Consider the following 22754-nt stretch of genomic DNA (forward strand, 5'->3'; position numbering starts at 1 on the left):
TAAAATGTTGAACTGCTCCTTTAAATTCACTGTTTTCACCATAGCCAACTCATCGTGCACCAACTACTAACAACTAAATAAATGTTTTATTATGTATGTCATTATGATCGTAATCGATTTATGATAAAAATACATCCAGTGTGAGGGTCACTACATCATCCTGCCACACCGGTAAACAATCAATGTGTATGCCAAGTTCCAGCAAGATACCATGTATCCCATAGAACATCATTAAAAAGCCATTTCATTAGCATATATAATTGTAATGGGTAGTATTTCCTTAGTACAAACTGAGCACAGTATGAAAAACACAACCCCTCCCACCATATCTTCCCAGCTGTCAATATGTGTCCAAACCTGACTCCACCATCACATGTGTAGGAAGTGCACGATCACAGCTCTGCCCTATCAATTACTGCGGCTGGGGAAGCTTAAAAGAAGCCTGGAGTTTACAGACCTAGCACTGGGTCCCATTAAGCTTTAATGGCTTTCCTCTTCTAATTTCTTGGCAGCTGTGTACTACAGTATGTAGTTAAAAAGGCAATGATTTCATTTCATATCATGCCTGGAGCTGCTGCGTTCAAAAACTATTCGAGTTGCAAATGTGAGACTGCATCCAGCAGTTATTTTCAGACTAAAGGAAAAGGTCAGTGTACAATAAAATTTGACAATATGTCTGAAAATCACGTTCTCATTTTGTTTCTATCAACTCCTCTGAAAAGCTAAAAAAAAAAAGCTCAAGTATATTAATAACACAGAAGAAGTGTACTATGAAAAGACTTTATGTTTAAATTAAGAAAATGGTAAACTGACAGGCTGAAACTGTACTGTAATGACAACCTAAAAAGACTCAGTTTGCCATCAGTCAGTAGCAACATGCTTCCGTTGGTTATGGACCCAGTTTCGGAGCTGGACATACCCAGTTTAATACCTTGTATTCTTCTTTCATCACCTGTTCAATGAGCTCAGATTTCATGGGTGGTTTGGCGTACTGGCCTGAGAGCAGTCCATGTCCCAGTTTAGCCCTGTCGGATGAAAACAAAGGCGTAAACAATACAAAACAGTCTTTTAGTTTTTCTCTAATCTTGTTGGGGTGATTTGTTAGATGACACACCCTGAAGGCGCTGTGCACATGTGTCTTTACTCGTCAGAGCAAGCATTTGAAAAGCTTCAGACGATACACCTGGGGCCTGTTTCAAAAAGCTGCTAACTTGTTAACCCCTGCATTTTCAGTCTCACAAATCTGGCTTAAGTTCAAACTTGGCTCAGTTGTCATGGTTACCAACCCCACAGACAACATCTGCAGGGACCTTACTATGAAATAAATACAAATAATCACAACAGGCAGAAATATACTTCTCTTATAATTAGCTCATTTCTTTATTGGTCATTGATAAGAGGTTTTTTTATATCATACAATATATCTTTGAGACTCCAGACAGTCTGTCTATACCACACAGTAACTGCAGAGGGCAGTGAACTCAACCCATGTCAGCAAAATCCGTTTCATCAGTGTCACTGTCTTTAAACCCTTACAGTATTTTTTTAAATCATTTAAGCCTTTTGTTGTTGTTTTTTTACTATCAAGTATGATTTAACTTATTTCACACTAATTGTTATTTAATTCTGTTGAATGAAGTTGAATATCCTCAAAAGACAAAAGAATGTTCACAGCCTTTGACCTAAAATGTCATTATTTGGGGAGGATAGTTAATCAGTTGTTACAATCATTATTAATTATTATTGACTTTGATCGTCAAACAGCTTTGCCATAATTTGCACAATTTTAGCAGTGAATATTTCATTCCATTACTCTCAGATACCCTAGCACCTATAGACACTTTTCAGACTACTGTAGTATTTTAAGTCTAAATCTTGATTTTATTTTCATGTGTATCTGAAAAGAACAATCTGTTTCTCCTTCAGTGCCTTGTTATTTATAAACTGTGTATCGCTCTTATTGGATACAAGGTAGTAATATAATTGCTATATTATGAATTCATCAAATACGAATAGTGACAGGTCTAAACATGTTTATCTGTCGATGTGCCTCAGAGCATCAACATAACTAAATGAATAACAAACATAACTGATACTCATCACCTGCCTCGCTATGACTCCACTTACCTTTCATCATCAGCATCTGACTGACCTCTTGCAACACTCTGGCTTGCATAACAAAATCCACCAAGTATTTTTCAGAACATGTGGGAAAACAAGCTTTTACCCAACAAAATACTGAAAGTTTCATTTATTGGCTTAACTAGGATTTAAAGACCAAATTTGGTCCAACTATAAAACTCAAAACTCATATTGTAATTTCAAGCAATTTAATAACAATAATATAAATTGAGAGTAGCTACTCATTAAAAGCCTTTTTTCAACAATTTCAGCTACAGAGACAGCAGCAGCTGGAAAACACTGTGTATTATAACACTGCATTATGTAACTGAGGTCACTTACATTTGTGTGGCAAAGTCTTGGGTGGGGTCAAGGGGTGAATAGTCATATATCCTCTGAAGATTACCCACATACCTAAAGATCAAAATACATGGCACAAGCTCACCTCAGATGGAGCACATGGGACGCCACGCACAGACACAAGAACCAAGGAAACACACGAGGTGGTACTGAGAAGATACTAACACCTTCTGCTGGAGGTCATGCTTCAATGCATTACAGGTTTTTTTCTTTAAGTAATAATGTTGTGTTATTCTGTATTTCTCTCCACACCTAATCCACAGCAACAGTTGATCAGTAATTACATGCAACTAGATACAGAGTTACAAATACGTAATGTAAAAATAAATTTACCTCATATACTGTGCATATGAGCTTCCAATTATGACAAGTTGTGCCTTTTCTTGTCAATGATTGGTCACAATTTATCAGTAAAAATTTCATTTTAATGCCATTTAGTTATCTAATTTTATCTGATTCACTGGGTCTCTTCCTAGCTGACAAATGTTGTAATATCTGCCATTTAAATATTTGCATATAATATTGCTGTTAATTTATCAAACTTTATAGACAATTGTGTAATCATTATTAAATTACCAAAAAATGTCATGAAAAGTCTTTTTTCATGACAGTATTTTGTTTCTTGTTGTTAAAACACTGAGTTGACTTGGACTACAATTTCACTATAACTATATTATAGATAAGACAGAGAAATAAAAAAAAAACCCAAAACATCAATGTTATGTTTTCATTGTAGTAAATCGTCATCACAGCGTACACTACTCACATCCTCTGAAAGTCTGGGATGCTGAAGAGGACCTGCATTACTGTGCCGAGGTAGCAGCTGTTTCCCAGGTTTTTGATGCCTGTGTAACCAGAACCATACACCGCCTTCAGCTTCATGCCTGACTCCTGGATCACCTCCCACTCACTGACCCGCGGCCGTGCATTGTTGTCTGTGTGGTGCCCATTCTCTGTCTGAAGGAGAAAAGAGGAGAGCTGGGTTTCAAGACTTTAGTTTTAGTTTGGTATGTGTGGATATTCTGGAGCAGGGTTTCAGATCTTTTGGGCAAGATGGTTCTGAAGAGTTAATAGTAAAACAAGCATCATTGTTCTGCACAGCCAAGATAGCTTACTCTTTTCTGCATCTGTAGCATGTCTATTCCGAAGTGTGACAAGTGTTCTGATATGTGCGGGTCCAACACAGCTTCTTCTTCTTCAAATGAATAGACATCTAAAATCAAAAGAGCAGAAAATGAAGCTGAAGATATTATGGCCAGCAGGTTCTCCTATTAATTAGTTAATTGCAGGTCTGTATCAGGGTATTAACATACAAAATTGTTTATCATGAGCTACACATCCTTCAATATTATGAACAAAGTAGTTTTAAAACCATGCAAAAGTTCAGGTTAATGTCTCATGTGTTTCAGACCTGCTCCATCTGGGGTGATGGTGTCCAGTTTGACAGCCAGGGGGTAGTTGGTCTCTCTGTAATGTTCCAGAGCGTGGCCGTTACCTCCGCTCCCATCAAAGAACCACTTCCCACAGAGCACTGCTCCATCCGTCAGGTTCAGCCACAGGTTTTCTCTCATCTCGCACTTCTGACACTTCCAGCCACTGACAACAGAGAAACAGAGACTCGTGTTAATGTTGTGCGGTTTTTACATCTCTGCGCTGATGCAAGAACCGGACAAGGGCCGGATAAGATTTCAGGTGTTTTCGTTATGTTTTCGGGACGTCCATCCGTACATATGTCCCATTCTCATGAACATGATACCTCAGTAACACCTTGAAAGAATTTCTTCAAATTTGGCACAAACATTCACCTGGACTCAAGGATGAACTGATTAGAATTTGGTGGTCAAAGGTCAAAGCCGAAGGTCACAGTGACCTCACAAAACACGTTTTTGGCCATAACTCAAGAATTCATAAACTAATTATGACACAATTTAACCCAAATGTCTAATAGGATAGGAGGATTAAGTGATGACATTTTATATCCAAATCGTCAAAGGGCAACTTCACTATGACATCGCAATGTTCTGCAAAAACACTTCTGGCCATTATTCACTGCTGTAACTCAGTAAGGGGAGATTGCGACCATATTTCCTGTAACTTGGCTGGTTGGCAGAGGTATACAACTGAAAGGAAGTGATTTTAGTTGTTTTTCTTAAATCATGTGGTCATGCTGATTAACAACAAGTGCATTTTGCTCACAAGCAGGGGTGGATGAGATCAGATTAATCTGACTGTTTTTCTAAATAAAAAGGATTGAAAAGGACAACAGGGGGAGTCGCTGTAATAAAGACAAATTTAAATAATACTTTATATTACTTATAATTCTACTTCACGGTATACTCTATATATTATTTAATCAGGCACTGATTGTCAGTTGTATAGTTCGTAAGAGCTTTTCAGCTCCTTCTCTGCAGGACAATCAGTAAAACAGAATTTGGATGAACTGCCAGACTCTCAGTCATCCATCTCAGAAGCTGCTCTGTGGTAGCTGCTGCTGGTAAAAGAAATGTTATACAGAGTGAGGGCCTCCGTCTCCCTTTCTTTGTTCTCTGGGAGAGGGTCCACACATACAGACGCAATGATTAATTAGGCAATGCAATGCAGCTTGATCTGCTGAGCTTGTTTTCTGTCTGCAGGATCATCTTTAAGCCCTAAGTGGCTCTGTCAAATCGTTGCTTAGTGCATGGCACATGTGTGGTGGGCGCACTGCTGAGCTAACGCTCTTCAGGATCAATCTCAGATGAGTGGGATCACCCTATAAGAAGGATTCCCACTGACAGTCTCCAGCACTGGGGACACCATCTAAGGGTAGTAGGTTAAGACTCCGTACTGCACCAGATTTACCCATATGAAACAGAGTCACAGCGTCAGTAGTTATCCAATGAGTCAAAAATATGCTTGTGTTGTTGTTACCATCATGTGGGTACAGTTGTCTATAAGATACCCATATTGCCCATTTATGTCATTTATGACAATAATGTAACACTGCCAACAGAATATTACTGCAGTGGGACCAAGTATTAACCATTAGTTACACCATTTCTAATAACATAATGCTTCCAAATCATTTAGACTCCTGCATAGCTGTCCTACCTGGGTGGGATTCTGACCCCATTATCCAGCTGTCTGAGGCTCCTGGCATGTCTGGATACCTGGATCTCCTCCTCCCAGGATTCAGGCTCCTGCTTCTTGTAAGCTGATGGTGCATTGAGCACTGCATCACAGGCAATGGTCACCTAGACATCAGATGAGACAGCAAAAACATTATCAGCTGCAGAAAGTGGGTATAGGTGAGGTCAATGTCGAAACTATATCACCTCAAAAACAAATTCAGGGATTACAAATTAAAAACAACTGTACAAGCATTTAAAATGTATATTAACTGTGTATAAATAGAACAAAAGTGGACATGCAAGATTTATGCCAAAAAAGTGACTGACGCAGCATAGGAGGAGAGGGTGGCAGACCAAAATAAACCATGCAAAGCACTGAAAAATAAGGTGTTCTACAATAATAAACAAAGAAATATGCAGCACCACAATTTCTACATCCACAGGTTGTAAAACCTACAGCCATGTCAAAGCCAAGCTCTAAAAACAAAGCAAATAATTAAATAAACTCAAGATAGGAGTGAAATGTGTCCTCTGTTCTCTGTGCAAGCAATAAAAGACAAACTTAAAAAGGCACATGTGCACCTAGTGGTTCCCCCAGATGTTTTTTTTTTCTTTTCTTTTTTTACAGAGAGAAAAAGTTAATGAAGTAGCATTTTACCAAAATCTCCCACCAAAACCCATCCAGATGAAAAACCTTTTGGTGAGGTCACAGCTAGCACACAGCATTTCCGAATGATATTTTATTCATGAATGAAAAACATTAAGAAATTCTCAAATTAACCTAAGGACATGAATCAATTCAGGCTAAGTGGAGAGCAATGAACCCGTCTGTTCAGTGTTAGGGGAACCACTCAGTGCACCCTCCACCTCGACATGCATGGAAACACACAGAGCCTGTGCAGCACCAACTCACTAACCAGAGCAGGCAACTCCTCAATATTTGGTAAGGGGATCTCGAAGTGGTCTGGAAAAATGACGAGCTTGGCCTCATCTTCGTATTCATAGTCCTCTCCGTTAAAATCACGGTTTAGCTCTAAATCTTAAAGGGAGGAAGCAAACACTCAGTCAGCTGCAGTTAGACAGTCATTGCCGACTGACGTTACCTTATTATTAAGCTGTGATGGTGTTTGTTCTTGGTTATTTTTATTTCATGTTCTGTTCTTTTTTGCTCTTGAGTATGAGGTCTGTTCTTTTTTTATGTTCTTGATTTGCTCCTTTAGTCGATACCATAATAGTCTACGGTTCAAGAGAGTACACACAGAACAAGAAAACCATCAATGGCATCTTCGTGATAACAGTGACAAGATGACTTCACACAACGCTGATGTCTCTTTTGCTCAGAGACAATTCATGTTGCGCTATATTTAGGAATTCAGCATGACTTGAATGTTTTGATGTTTGTTGGAGCAGCTATGGGATCTTCATTTCATTATTGATCACATATAAAAACTAAATTATTTAATTAGGGCAGCAAATAAAAATCATTTTCCTTCTTGAATGAACTGCTGGATATTTTCAATTTGGTCAATAAAATGTTAGAAGACAGTGAAAAACGTCCATTACAATTTCCTAAAACCAAAAATGAAAATGTTTGATTGACAGTCCAAAACCAAAAACATTTACATTACTACAGACCTCACACTATTAGCCAATTAATCTAATAAGCCATTAATTATCTGCTTTGAAGAAATCTTTGATTTTTGCACTGTTTGTTGTACAAAACAAGGCATATAATTTTTTTCATTCTTTCTTCTGATTTCCTGATTTTAAACCCAAATAATACTGTCTAATGAAACAAAGACAAGGAATAAGTCCACACAAGAAAGAAGGTGGAACCTAACAAAATGATGATGACTTTTCTGTGGTTCAGCTAATCGATGATCACCTGAACATTTCAGTTCTTACAAAAATAATATCAAGCTTAACTTAAGGGAGAGCTACGGAGAGCCTCCCCTCTTAAATCGCTTTCTATACAGAGCTGTCTGTTCTCCATCGCAGCCTAAAGTCGTGTAATGACTCATTACAAACAGGATCATAGGTTATCCCTGACATTGTTACTGTGCCCAATGGTTTCATGGTAATCATGGTCTGACGTTAGCAGCAGGCGGCTTGATTAGATCACTGGACTGGTATGGGGCTGACAGCAGATACATTCATTCCCGCTGTCACATCAAAGATCCAAAATGGACAACAGCAAGAATCGTCATCAAGTCCAGAGAAAGCCTTCTTAAGAAAGAGTCTCACAAATTTCTCTCTCTGAGACAGAGTCAGACATTGGCTACAGAGGGTTGACCTAATGTACAGCAGTCAAATCAAAGGCATTGCATAGTAAAGTTGATAAGAAAACAGGAACGTCAATTACAAAGACGTTGAGTGGAAGGAATTCCTACAGCAGTGAGGGACGGGGAGTGAGAAGGAGGGAGAGAGACACCTGGTCCTCTCCGAGCAGCGTCATAGCCGCAGTAGAAGTGTGTCAGCCTAGACGGGAGGTTGACAGGTGGTGGCAGCTGAGAGGCCGGCGACTGACAGGAGGCGGCCCCACTGTAAACCAAGGAGGAGGAAGAGGAGGAGGGGAGTAGGCCAGGCTTTGATTTAGAGCAGTTACCAACCACATATACAAATAAATGGCCTATATTTAGAGCACAGGGGGAAGGGGGAGGAGGAGAGGTCTCAACATGAAAAATATCTGACGCTTTTGGGTAAAGGCTGGCTGGAGGGCAGCTGGCAGGTCACCACAGTGTAACAAACAATAACACTAGCTTGCAACGGAGGTGGTTGTCCTGGCAGGAAGAGGTGTTTCTGACCACACAAAACGTATTTAGTTTAATATCTAAACACTAACTCGGTGCAAGAAAACGAGCTGCATCTTTTTTCTGTCACCAACGAGCTCAATTTTGTATTTGGCTATGACGAGAATACCAGTGGTTATTAGGTTTGGTTTGGAAACAAGGGGTTTAATCCTACCTCTGACCAGTTGTAGAGAGACAGTTCTTTTTTAAGGTGCATGTTTATGTTATGGGCGGGACACAGTGGTGCAGAGGTTAGCACTGTCCCCCCCTGAGCAGAGTTTGCATGTTCTCCTCGTGCCTGTGTGGGTTTCCTCCAGGTCCTCTGGCTTTCCCCCACAGCCCAAAGACATGGAGGTTAATTGGGAACTCTAAATTGCCTGTAGGTGTGAATGTGAGTGTTGTTTGTCTCTATATGTATTTGTATCTCACCCCTCATCCAGTGTCAGCTACATGAAATATTGTACTTTCTATATACTATACAGGTATCTCACAGCTACAGTTACTTTTCAAATCAAGATTTTACATTAAAAACATATCATAAGTTATTATACACTGCACTGTTAAAGATTAAACAAGTGGTTCCCAGTCTTTCAGGCTCATGATCCTTTACCAAATAAGTGTTTAGTTGGGCCCCTCGTCATGTTTCACCCATCTAAGAATTGTTTGCAGTTTCATCAAAGTGACACTGCCCATTTAAACTTCTCAAACAGTTTCATTGAAATAACTGGTTGAGGCCCAAACATTCTAATGTTTTCCCCAAAAAGGAAAAAAATAAGAGAAAGAAGTAAAAAAAAAAAAAAAAAAAATGAAAGCACATTTCTATAGCAGGACATTTTTCTTCTTTTGTGTACAATTAATCATCTGATAAAATCCTCAGTTTTCTCTCTGGAGAGGCCTGACCCCTCGGCTGGGACCCACTGGACTAGCTAACTAAACTACCTAACTGTATATAATCATTTAAAACCAGCCACAACATTAAATGCTGCTTCTACATTGATAAAAAAAGGGTTCTAACTGCCCCCTCACTTACCTAGAAACACTTTTCCGTTTCTTCGTCTGGGGATGGCGCCTCCTGCAGCTCCTGTGGCTTTCTGTAAGAAACAGGAAGGACGAGGGATCAAATCAGATGAAAGAATCTTCATTGCATTAAAAAAATCCCTTAACACCTTTGACGAGTCTATTTGTAAAATGCTGAGAAAACCTTTTATGCTTCGCTTCGACAGAAAATCCAGATGGTTGTCATTTTGTTAGAAATAGATGCTGAATGTTCCAGTTGCCTGATCAGGTTACAAGGCAAGGGGAAAACCCCCTACCGAGCCAGGGTCAAAATTAAAGAATGATAAATTGGAAGTGCTTGAGTCGCACAGTTTGATTTGTAGGCTTGGACAGATACCATTTACAGTACATTTAATATCATGTGTTTGGGCCTGTCTTTGCTTGTAGTCTTTCTCTGCTATTGCTATATTTCTCTTTTCTCTACTTTACTTATACTATACTTTCTGGGGTGGTAGAAACACAACACTAAATAATCAATCATTAACAGACTCATAGATGAATATTTTCAACACTTTGCCAGTGATTTCACGTAAGTCATGTGTCCAGATAACTGACAGACAGCGAAACAACCCAGTACCACCGACTAGCGCCTGTCCAGTCCGATCAGGTTCAGGTGACTGCTTCCTGTTAACTCAGTGGGGAGGAGGAAACAGTGGGCGGGCAGACAGAGAGACAGTGAATGCTGACACACTGGAGACCAAGTGGACTCATGGGAAAAAACAGCAGACACGGGAGCCTGCAGAATGTGAGCAGCTGTTTCTGGCCAGATTCAGGCATGGAAATAGCAGCTCTTTACAAAGCAGAGCTTATCCGGGGGCAATTAGAGCCAGTGAGAAAACACAGCAGCAGCAGCAGCAGCTAAGGCCTTTGTTGTTCACCATCAATTTTTAAAAGGAGAGAGGCTTGTTCGGATACATGTGTGTTCATATAAAAGCAAGAATGCCCTGTTGAGTTCATTATTTTACATTCATGGATGGAGAAAAAAAAATTCACCATACAATATAATGTAATGAAATGCAACACAAACTTCAAAAGCTCTCTGGCTCAGCCTCAACAAAATGTAACATCACAAAGATATTTGTTGCAGGGTTGTGTTGTTGTGGATGCCATTATATAACAAAATTTATTATATAGAAGAAGATGTATCTGTTTTTTTGTCCACCACATGTACTAATATAAGCTGATTCTGTTACTTAAAATCTCATGTTGTTCATTGCATTCAGTATAATTAAAACATATCTGTAAGGATTCGGCATATTTATTTGGCATAATTATTTGAACATCAGAAGTACCTTTAATATAACACTTTCAGGGATGTGTTATATTGAAGAATTTGCTTGATAATTTCCAGGGTTTCTTGGAAAGCACAATGTAATTTGATGCTAATTATAGGGACTATTGGAATTATCTCAAAAGAAACACCCAATTTGAACAAAAGAAAATATTCATTAACTATTTATTTATTACTGGAAACTTTATTCTGTAAATATGTTGAATTTTATTTTTGCCTGAGAAGAAATTTCACATTTTTGCATTTAGCTGACATGCACTGACTCTCTTTTCCAATGAAAACTCTTACTTAATGAACTGGAACTGTAACAACCGAAAACTGTATATATTTACCACAACATTAGTACCAAATTACCAGGGTCTGTCCAGAAAACTTTTAGGAAATGGCATATCCATAAAAAAGAGCAATACCTACTCACTACAGCTACAACCAGATCAGTGTGAAAGGTTAGAGTTGCAGTACAGAGCAGAAAACATATCAAGTATTAGCCACAAACACTCAGACAGGCCTCAGTCTGAATGAAGGTCAGGTCTGGTGAAGAGGCTCAAACAAAGTAAATATTTTACTCTTTTTTTTTTTTACGTAGAATATCAGAGATGACGAATCATTCATGGTACATCAATTTGCAGGCCATACAATGTGCTGCAATCACTAATGTTCAAAATAATCAATAATCGTCATGATGTCAGTAATTCACTCAGTGTACCTGGTTATCTAAAGCACTTAAGCATATAAGATAATTGCTTCTTTAATTGTGAAATGACATTGATTTCAGGAGCAAAGTGGTGGAGTTACTGTTACTGAAAACATCACAACACCCTATTTCACTATTTAAGCAGTATACAAATATTTAACAAATTGTTAAAACACTGTAATGTAGTTTCAGGCAGATATTAGGACATATTTGATTTATAACTTTTGCTATGAAGACATATTATTACAGCTGTTTTACTAATAGTATCTTTCAACAGCCTCCACGGAAGCCGTGGTGTTAATAAGCTAATAAATATTTATATCTGCTTACAACTATGTCATAAACAATAAATTACATGGTTATATAGTGCTTATAAAACAGGGGGTTTAAAAAAGTGTTACCACTTTTTTGACTTTCTCCACATTATATGTTAGCATACTCTCAAAGTGTGATCATATTTTGAGCATAACTATATTAAGTTATTAAGTTAATTTTTTCTAATATCATATGGAAGCAAGTGAGATCTACCTCGGGCTGCAAATAACAGCAAAAAACAGCAAAAAAAAAAAAAAATCAGTATAGTCACTGAAACTGACCGGTAAAATTTGAGGAGTTTATACATATCATCAGCTGTAACCACTTTTTTGTAGTTGCATTGACTGTTCTGTTCTATTCATCTATCATATTGTCTCTCTCATTGTCTTTTGTAGATTATGATGGCAAATGGCTGTATGAATGTGATTTGACAATCACTATGTAAACAAAGATTATTATTCTCACTCTTATTACTACTGCCTCCAATTCCACTGCAAGCGCTAAGTCTTGTTAAAAATCAGTACCCAATACAAATACAGCCCACAGTGGAAAACTTACCTCTTTGACATGTCGCTTGAGGTGCATGTAAACACTCTGTCCTGTTTTGCGATAATGTCTCTCCACATGTTCTCGTCCAAAGCCCAGGAATGTGTTCATACACACATACAGGCCTCCCTCAGACTCCTGCGGACCAAAACAAACAGGAACAATGAACAGCAGCACGAGGTGAATAAAAAAATAACACAGCAGCGAATGTAACATGTTGAAAACCTTGAAAATTGCACATTATACATAAAAGTTACCATTTTCAATGTTTTAGAATTTAGCATCTTCTATCTTTTATTCTGCCTATTTATGCAAACTCAACAGCAGCTGAAAAGCAGAATTATACTGCTTACAGTATATGTTTCCACAATTATTTTTACAATTAATTTTTATCTACTACATGGAGGAAAGGTTACATTTTAGCCATATTGAGAGCAGCTACACAGTGAAAATAGTGACTGCATTTGTCATCACAATAAGCTTGTGGCATCTGAGTAAAAATGTAACATTTCATAGTGAGAGAGCTGTGCCAGTGATTCAACGGGCACATTTTCAAAAATGCTGTGTTGCTCAAACAAACAGTCTTTCTTGCACCTTGTCAAAGAGCCAAAAATGTATTTCAGCGCTGCTGCACAGAAAACAATCTCACTTTTACTGAAAGCATTGCCTGCTACTGAAGATTCTGATTTTTACTGTGAATCACAGTTCCCTCTGCATATTGTTCAAGCCAAAGTATGCTTCAAAAAATTTAGTTCTTTCTTTTGTTTTTTGGGGCACTAAGCACCTGCAGGTTTTGCTCCAGTTTAAAAAAAAAAAACAAACAAACAAACAAAAAAACAAATTCCTCATAAAACTGCTGGTGAGTGTGAGTGAGTGTGGACTGAGGCCCACTCATGTCTCAGGATACTAAGGTTTGATCATTTTCAAAATCACATTAAAAAAAACATGAGCATGTGACCAGTGGTTCGCTTTTCATTTTTCTGGCAGAAACACCACATGTGGACTCTCAGGGGCAAAACATAACAAGAATACCCCTTCAAAAATAACCGACATCTGCAATCAGTGTAGGCCTTATAAACCCCCATGATAAACCTTTAAGTGGCCCAGAGTGACATATGAGCTTCAAGAGAGCAAGGATAAAAATAAACCAGTCCTCTGGCCAACATGATGAACTCCAGACAGCTGAGTCACCTTTAAAAACGGTTTCAGTTGAGAAAGTTGGATTTCATTGTATGATAGCATTTAGAGCAAAATAAATAAATAAATAAATAAAAGAAAAACAAACTGTCACAAGTCTTTATAAGTACGGGAAAGGTCGGCCTCTGCACAAAATCTGTAGATTCTGACATTTAAAAGTTTTTAAGATTCAATATGAATCAAAATACTAAATGATTTTAGACTTTGTCTCATTTGTCTCAATCTCATAATAAGAAAGAATGACTAAATAAAGTGGAAAACAGGGTCAAAAACTGGGTCATGATGACATCTATAATCCAAGGCCTGAGTGGCACAATAAAATAAAAGCATGCTATAAAATACTGAGCATAATTTTGAGTCAACGTATGACCATTGTGATACATTACACAGAGAGCACGAATTTTTGACAGGTCACTATAAACTCTCTACTGAACACAGCAGTGATTTCCGACCACATCACACCACACGCTGATTGTCATGGGCTACAAAGGCTAAACGACACAATTAAGATGAAAAAAAGCTACTGTAAGATACATATTCTGATGTAAATGTTGAAGTAATACAACCCACTGTCAGTCAAGCACCACTCGCACACATCAAGAGATAGTTTCGACCATGAAAACTCACGACACACACACACACACACACACAGAGAGAGAGAGAGAGAGAGAGAGAGAGAGAGCTGCTAAAGCCTTTTAAATAAAGGCAAACCTCGGGCAGGTGTTTGAGCCTCTCTGTTTAATTGGCTCGCTATCGGCGGTAATGTGGCCGGCCCTGCACAAAGGGAAACCCCTCCACCCCTCTCTCCCGAGATGTAAACAACATTTAATTATTTATTTCCTTTCAAGTTCACAGGGAAGGCGGCAATGGAGACACACACACACACACACACACACATTACAGCAGATTCACTCGTGTTGTTCAGCCAAGGTTGAACCCCCACCACCACCAAACAATCCGCGTCTCGGTGTGGTGTGTGTTTTTGCGTGTGTTAGTGCGTTTTTTGCGTGGGAGGAGGTGTGGCGGGGGACAGACACACTTACGGGAGAGTCGAAGGAAAAGGCGCACTCGCTCTTGAAGACCCTGTCTCCCGTCCTGGGGACTCTGATGGTGGGCATGTACGGGACCAGCAGCTCTCCTAGGTCTGTAGCCATCTTCACATTCCTGCTTCTCGCACCACAGTGCTGCGGAGCCGGCGGAGCAGCGCTGTCACAGCAGAGGATGCTATTTTTAAAGCGCCCCGTCTCTACATTCCTCCGGCCGGGGGGATGTGACGCTGAAAAACATATAAATAAAATGACAGAGGGGTGGAGGCTAGCTGCTACGCAGGCGGTGAAGCTAAGGCCAGGAAGGCTAACATCGTTCTTTTGTTGTTGTTGTTGTTGTTGTTGTTGTTTTTTCTTGCAAAAAGCTTTGACCTGCGCAGATATTACATTGCTGCTGCGGTGACGCCGCTCTGAACACAGGGATGTTTTACCAGAAGGGCCCCTCCCACCTCTGAGGGTGATTCATAAAGCCACCCACACTTACTACAGCATGTTTTCCTCCAGGGGAAGCGTGTTTATGATTTATAATATCTGTGCATCAAAAGGTTGCATCATTCTGCGTTCATCTTAAGCAGCTTTTCTTATATGGATAAACCGATTACAAAAGGAAATGGGGGTCATTGTAACGTTATGCTATGTTACCCAAATATTAGATGTGGGTAGGATATTGCGTTTATATTAACTGGTGAGAGTCACATCATAAAAAAAAAAAAAAAAAAAAAAAAAAAAAAAGATACAGCAAGTAGCCACATTTAATAACACCCCCATCTCCCCCATCTGCCAAAAGGCCCTTCAATCATCTTGTGTGCACACTTCTGCCACCAGGTGGACGCGCTCCCTAATTGCAAACAAAATATTGAAAAAAAAAAAAGCAACAGATATGGAAAATGTGTATCCACAAAAAAAATGTCTTTGTTGACAGTCTGCCAACTTCTTTGTGGATGGGAGTATCCAGCAAACAAGTAACCTTCAGAGAACCTTCCCTAAAGGATTTATTGAGGTGTCACCTTCAGGGAATGTTCCTACAACCTTTACATTCTGTTAAAGTTGTTATTTATGACTTATCCAACAGCCAAACCAATGTGGGATGTCCACTAGATTTTCAAATAATGCGATGCCAGTTTGGTTTCCTGCCTGAATTGAATTGCCAATGACTTCATTTAATCTAATTTATCTTGTATGTTAATTGTATATAATGGTAAATATTTACATTTTTATGTTAATAATGTTTTGATCATGTAAATAACTTGGTTGACAGATGTCCACTGTTCTGGGTTCTTTTTCTGGGTATCTTTCTTCATGTCTTCATTCCTTGTTGGGCCAGTCATTTGGCTAATGTCAGGTAGCTAGCTTAAGGTTGCTTGATGCATCATTCCTTTCCTTTGGTGAAGAGAACGAACACTATACCTTTATATTTAGGTATAAACATGGTTTATTTTTTTATTGGATTCCCAAATACTTAATTTTCTGTGCAAATCATTTTTTCTCAAGTCTCAAGACAATCCACTTTAATTGTCAACTAACTGTCACATGTTTGACTGGAATAGGTTCAACGGATTCCTCTGGTGATCAATTACCCTTTACCAGCACAAAAAAAAAAAAAAATTGTTGATAAGAAAATTGTGTTTTTGTTTAGTATTGACGTGTATCATTGGTAGCCGAAAAAGGAGAGTTGCAGGAACATTACATCATATAGAAACCCCAAATATGTCTTATTTGTAAAGAGAAATCATTTAATTTGTTAGGTATAATAGGGGCTGTACTCATTATGCTGTATACTTTACATGGCGTTGGGTAACAGGATGAAACAAGAGCAACCAGGTAAAACATGCAGACTCCACACATAAGGGGCCCAAGACCTTCTTGGTGTAAGGCAACATGCTGTATGCTGAGACGCTGTGCCACTCACCAATGTAATGTAATCTACAAGATCTTAAATAACTGTCCTGACACAAAATGAACACATTTTTTCAACAGCGACCTAGCGAAGACATTGTGAGACCAAATATCAGAGTAAATACAGATACTTTATTTACGCAAGATGGGAAAAATGTACAAACAGTGAGATTAATCGGCATGATGTACTGACAGCAGACACATCTGGATTAGTTGTCAGGTGTTGATTTGGGGCTCATGTCAATAAGCTGCTTGTCGAGGGTGTCAACGTGGAACCAGGGGCCATCACCCCTGCTCCTCATATGGCGACGCACCTCCAGCTGCAACAACCTGTTGACAACAAAAAACAGTAAATTCATGAAGCCATTCCGTAGTGACTCAGTAACTGAGTTGTGAATCCCAGAATAGTGCTACAAGACCCTTTAGTCACTTTTCACAAAGCCAGGAGAAAAATCAAAGCTTCCTTTTTGTTTTCACACCGAATCTAATTAACATCCTTGTGTGATTAGACTTTACTGCTAGACTTCAAATCTAAAAGCTTGATTGCGCCGTCTATTTCAGACAGCTATAGTCCCACCTTTGGACCGAAGACAAACAAAGATAGTGCAACACTTACACGATGAACATGGTTGAATGAATCATGATTATTGTGTGATTTTATCATGTTGGGAGTTACAGAGCGCTGAATCATTTTTCAATCTGTAGCCACTGCCACACTCAATGCAGCCCCTGTTGCCACTGCAGTGAAGTAGCTGACCCATTACTCTTTTTTTGTGATAAATGACAGATGACCTCTGCAGTCCTTATCAAGGTCAGGATATGCACTTCTATTTACACTTGTACTGCATTTTCTAACCACAGTTTGCATCTGTCTGGCATTAATGATAAGGAATATTCAGTCGTGTGCATAATAAATATGTTTGGTGGGTAACAAACAAGTCTTTCAACAGAAATGCATCATAACACAAGCAGTTAATGATAAATAACTAATAGCATACAATCACGTCCTTATGACTGCACAAATGGCTATTACAGACATTCTAACAACTGTAAGAGATCTGCTAACGCCTGTTAGCATGAAGTCTGTTGTGTCAGGACCAAAACTTGTCACTTTCCTGGATGCTTCAGTGCAAATGGACACTCATTACAATGACATTCATCAAAGGAACAATGGCACAGATATTAGCTGATCACAACTACTTGGGTCTTGTAAGCTGGCATTGATTGTCTTTTTCTTTTAATTCAGGTTTTGTTTTATCCTTTGTGAGACATAACTGTTGATGTTCATGCTCATACAAGTCTTTCTAATGGAAAACTAGTTATTTGTTAGTCTCTTAGTTTAAAAAAAATTATTAAGTTAATGGACAATGGTGTCTACAGAACTGCTCCAGCATTATTGGACAGATGTCTGGACAGTGCAATTATCCAATGGTAACTGGTAAGTCTTTTACATGGTTGGTTGTTGATGTGTTATTTTTTTCCTAACATTTTTTGCAGAGGAAATGTGTATTTTCCTGTTATTTAAAATAAATTTGATATGCATTTGTGTCACTGCTGAAGTTTCAGGGCAGATAGAAATGTCTTTTTGTCACTGCAGCACAAATTCCTTCTTGGCTTCACACATGACAGGATGACGACATAACACACCAGTAATAACACTCACCTCAAGTCCATCTTCTCTTTCTCTACATGGACCACTGCCAACACCTTTTCATATTCCTTCGCTTGGGAATCACAGAAGTTGCGTGAAATCCATCTGGTGATGGGGTGCTGCAATGGCAGGGAAAACGACACACAAGACAAGTATTTGTAATAACTGCAAAGGTATTTGATGCAAACAAAGTGTAGGATTATCAACAATTTCAGTATGAATCTAATATGAAGTACACATATTGCAGTGCGAAGTTATTGTGATTACAGGGCTGCCTCAGCCCTTTAATAGTTTTAAGGGTGTTTTTTTTTTTTTTATCATAAATGATTAATCATTACTTAAATCTTAAAACTGCAGTTATCTGTGGGATCATGATATACTCACAACCATGCTCCTTAATTTTAAGAGATCCTTTTGCATGACTACATTCATCTGCTGATGAACAATAATACCACAGAAACCAACACATTTCATTGATTTTCATGTTAATTAAGTGATCAAATATTTTTATTTCTTAAGTATCACCACATGCTTGGAAGGGTAACAGTGCATAGGCTCCTCCCTGAAATGCAGTAACAGTAGTCTGTTTTCCAATCAAATCTCAGGGGGCACAGAGACCTAAGCAGGTCTATATAATGGAATGAACAACTGAGTCTACAACTGAAAATATATTTTTATTTATTCTATTTTATTAGGGTATGAGGTCCTATATCAGGCAATGTATTGTTCTGTAAAATAATGTAAAAAATATATAAATAAAAAGTTCCAAAAAAATAAATAACAGCAGCCTGTGTAGGCACAATATAACACTTTAAATATATGGGGTCTGAAAATCGCAGACAACAGTCACATAAAATATTCATTGCCGTTTTAAAGGCTGGCATTGCAAAGGCATTGTGATGGTAAGGATGATTATGAGGTGAGCCTATTCTTCTTTGAAACAGGGTATAGAGCAGTGGCTCAGAAAACCTTCTAAAAGGATTAATTAAAGAAAAAGACACACACCTTGTAGTACTCCCAGTCCTCAGGTTCGTAGCCCTCAGGAATTTCAGCCAGCTCTGCCTCACCTTCACAACACAGTCACACTCAAGCTGAAGACCAAATATTATCAACTGATCCAAATAAAGTACTAAAACACACAAATACAACTTTAAGAAATACGTTTACTTACCGATGAAAAGATTCACACATGTGACAATGACAGCCACAGGAAGGCCAGTCAACAGGACATAATATTGCTGAGACAAAAAGGAGAAGACAAAATTCAATGTTGAAAATCCTTCTATTGTTCTGCATGAGTGATAACTAAGACTGGAGGTCTCACCAAACCAAAACATAAGGAATAAATGTTGCTTTATGTTGTTTTTTTCTGAATTTTACTTCATTACCTTGTGCTTCTATATAATAGAGACTATAAGCTCCAGAGTAATTGTTACACCAAAAATTTTGCTGTCTTTGGGTTCGTGCTTGCATTGCTCACTACTGGCTTCATGTAATGTATGTAGTCGAAGTGTGTAAGCTTATTCTATTGCTAAATTCAGTCCAAGTCCTTATGGATTAGTGCATCTTCATGTGTGAAATTAAATAAATAAAAAATGTGTTGTAAAATAAGAGTGATAATGACCATGTTATTTAACAAGTACATTCAAAAGGTACGTTTCAACAGTTCCAAACAGTAATGCAGATACCTTGAAGAATGCAACTTCAAACAATTTGAAGAGGCTGAATTTGAGTAACTTTTCATTATGGGCTTTTAGTATCCTTGTCAGAGCACGTTCAGCAGGGCTCCACTTCAGTGTTTTAGCTATAGACATGTCTGTGACACTACAGCTCCCAAACAGCCCCTTAATTTGCAATGATCATGATTAATAAATGAGATGGTGTTCCAGTACTCACCAATAAGCGCAGAAACCTCCTGTCATAGTAGTCAGTGGGTTTGATGATAAACATTTTTTTTCCATGACCCCAGCGGACAACCGCTGCAAAACAAAACAGGTGATGTCCAGGTATTAACCAATCAAATTTTGGTGCAACACTGACATTCTGATATAACATGAGACTAGAATGGGACTCGAATTGATGATTTAATGACATGTAGATTGAATGTTACCTTATTTCTGAGGTTACTGTCAGTATTACTTATATGGCCATGGTATGTGAGGAACATGCACAATCATATCCACATTACTGTTAATTATCCCTATCTTTTTGTTATTAAATCAGGGGTGGGTAAATTTATTATTAAAATCATACCTGCATCTTTATCTTGATATCAGCATGTTATAATATATTTCCAAGGTTTTCAAAATAATGTGGTGAGTGCATCCTATTAAGTCGTTTTTAAAGAATGTTTAATTTACGTCCTACAACAAACACATACATATTTCCTCACCTATTTCAGTTTTCAGTATCAGTTACAGAAGTTGCTAGATGTTGAATTAATTCATTGGGACAGAAATTCTGCAAACTACAGTGTTTTGTATGAAAACTTTGACATGGGATTACTAAAAGGATAATTTATCATTCAAACGCTGACAAAGAACTAACGTGTCAGTTTAATACCAATGAAAAGAAAGGGAGTTTAAAAATACTTTTAGCGGACAGAGAAGAGTAAGCAGCTATCTGTGACTATAAAGCTATTGTTTATGACTTTTTGTTGACAGCAGAGCAAATGTTACCAGTTAGCTCATGTTAGCAAGCTAAAAAGCTAACAAGCCCCGGCGCAAGGTCAAAAGAAGAGACGGACGCGTTTAGGGTCAAACGTATCACTTTTGAAACAACCATAGTGTCCCTCACCTTTATCTGTCCGTGGGATTGTTCGAGTGAGTAAATTTGCCGCATTATTTCCAGATTTCAAAGGACTCAATCTGGCTGCAAACGCAGCGACAGACCTGAGTACGCTCATGCCCACCATCGTTACTGTGGGCAAACGGCGCAGGCACACGGACTGTGAGCACGGATGTATAGTAAGACCTGGATGCCGGATCTAAAAATGGCGTCCATTCACTTCAATACGAGTTGCTCGCCTGGCGCATACGCCGAAAAAGTTTCTGGCTTCCGGGTTACTTCCGCGTTATGCGGCCCATAGAGACTGCGCAGTAGTGTCACTCCCATCATGCCTTTGGGCAATGAGAACGAGCGAAAAACGAGCGGACTTGATGATGTGTAATAGACTAAAAATATTACGTTTTTTACCTTTTAGGCATTTTTAAGATATGGATGCTGAATGTGACAGATAACTATAACTCATCAGATAAAGTTATTACATTTACTTTCTCTCATTGAGAAGCATATTTATATGACATGTCTTCTTTAAAAAAAAACAACAAAAAAAAAACAACCAAAACTGTGCAGGGCTGTAGTTATGCTTTATGCCCCGACATTGCTCTTCTATTTTTCACTGTTCTGTTTCACAGATATTTGATTTGAAAATGAAAAATATATCAAAATTATTTTTTATAAAGATTTAATTTAAATAATGAATGCCACTGAACATTTAGAAAACTTCATACTGAGCACACGCTGAGGACGTGGGGAGTTAGAGAGACGGTGATGAGGACGTCCAGGACGGTTCTTCCCCTCAGGGACAGAGAGGGGCAGCGGGCTGCAGCGGCTCAGGCCACCGCTGCTGACCCGGAGGACGCTGCATCCAGGCCGGACTCAGTTATAGTTTAACCCGCTGACACAGTGAAGGTCATTAATCTATAAAATAATGAGGCGGTTGTTGTGACTGATGACAGGCTGGTGACCTGCAGTCAGGAGGAGACACTGCTGCTCACACATCACAGAAACTATCAAGCAGAAGCTCAATGACTTAAATTAAAATACCTGAAGAAACTGTTACGGAGGAAGTTATGAAAAATCATGGCGGCGTCTTAGTGAATCCGGTTATGCGGCGAATATATCGATTAAAAACAGTTACATTCCTGAAAAAAAGTGAAAGAAGTGACGAATAAACGCGACAAAAAAAAAATCACAAAATCAATGAACCTTGGTTTGTGTAGATTAAACTCGCCTTTGTTTGTTTATTCACTTTTCACACTAACTTGTTCTCGTCATGACGACGCTAGCAGTAACCTAGCAACCATGCTCGTTCCCGAGACACAGCGTGACCGCGGATAGAGTGCACGTACACAGTGGTGACGTCACTCAGAGAAAAAAGACTTTTCTGGGCTTTTTCTGAGCTTTGAAAAACTTTTACAAAGACTAAAACCCCATGGCTCAAAAATGTAGAATAGAAAGATTGATATTTGGCTGTGTGCACAGCTGGAGGTGTCCTGTTAAAAGTTTTACAGGCCTCTCTTTTACTATTGCGGTCTATGGGGAAAATGCTTTTTGGGCCGCGGGGGGATTTTTCGCTGCAATACCACGAGTGGCCACTGGAAAAAAATGGCTGCAAGGCTGAGCGGCGGCGCCGTATCCAGGTCTTATAATACATCCATGATCCCAGGTCTTATAATACATCCATGACTGTGAGCCGTCAACGACGAGGTGAAGCTGGAGCCGCCATCTTTGATGAGGGCAGAGGAGGGCGACGCTGAAGTTCGCTTCAGTAAACGGTCTCGATCAAAAACCACTTTACCTGTCAAATGAATCTGTAGTAAGAGAAACTGAAGCTCTGTATAAACACAGATTCAGATTTGAGAAACCTTTACTTTATGAGAGACAACACAAAACGTGCA

At 38.8% G+C, this 22754-nt stretch overlaps 2 protein-coding genes across 4 annotated transcripts in view; both read right to left on the bottom strand.

Moving 5' to 3' along the window:
- Nucleotides 1–14893, bottom strand: part of usp13 (ubiquitin specific peptidase 13) — a 33724-nt gene extending 18831 nt beyond the window's left edge. Inside the window, exons 1-10 of one of the 3 annotated variants that reach the window (XM_071487916.1) lie at nucleotides 14523–14893; nucleotides 12295–12420; nucleotides 9411–9471; nucleotides 6509–6630; nucleotides 5572–5714; nucleotides 3893–4077; nucleotides 3597–3694; nucleotides 3248–3438; nucleotides 2464–2535; nucleotides 953–1025 (exon numbers count right to left, since the gene is read on the bottom strand). In XM_071487916.1, the coding sequence (XP_071344017.1) occupies nucleotides 953–1025; nucleotides 2464–2535; nucleotides 3248–3438; nucleotides 3597–3694; nucleotides 3893–4077; nucleotides 5572–5714; nucleotides 6509–6630; nucleotides 9411–9471; nucleotides 12295–12420; nucleotides 14523–14633 (1182 nt within the window). In that variant the 5' untranslated portion in view covers nucleotides 14634–14893. Of the gene's footprint in view, nucleotides 1–919; nucleotides 1026–2463; nucleotides 2536–3247; nucleotides 3439–3596; nucleotides 3695–3892; nucleotides 4078–5571; nucleotides 5715–6508; nucleotides 6631–9410; nucleotides 9472–12294; nucleotides 12421–14522 lie in introns of all 3 variants that reach the window. The other 2 variants (XM_071487915.1, XM_071487914.1) reach the window with 2 other exon arrangements.
- Nucleotides 14894–16533: 1640 nt separating this feature from the next.
- On the bottom strand, nucleotides 16534–21069 carry ndufb5 (NADH:ubiquinone oxidoreductase subunit B5). The gene is made up of 6 exons (XM_071487922.1): nucleotides 20869–21069; nucleotides 19969–20051; nucleotides 19244–19310; nucleotides 19078–19139; nucleotides 18085–18191; nucleotides 16534–16751 (listed from the first exon to the last, which is right to left on the bottom strand). The coding sequence occupies exons 1-6, from the start codon at nucleotides 20984–20986 to the stop codon at nucleotides 16631–16633; spliced, it is 558 nt and encodes a 185-aa protein (XP_071344023.1). The 5' UTR covers nucleotides 20987–21069; the 3' UTR covers nucleotides 16534–16630.
- Between the last annotated feature and the right edge of the window lie 1685 nt (nucleotides 21070–22754).

This window comes from Trachinotus anak, unplaced genomic scaffold, assembly GCF_046630095.1.
Source record: "Trachinotus anak isolate AG129_WGS33_773 ecotype Australia unplaced genomic scaffold, CSIRO_AGI_Tana_v1 ptg000010l, whole genome shotgun sequence".
Taxonomy (NCBI): Eukaryota; Metazoa; Chordata; class Actinopteri; order Carangiformes; family Carangidae; genus Trachinotus; species Trachinotus anak.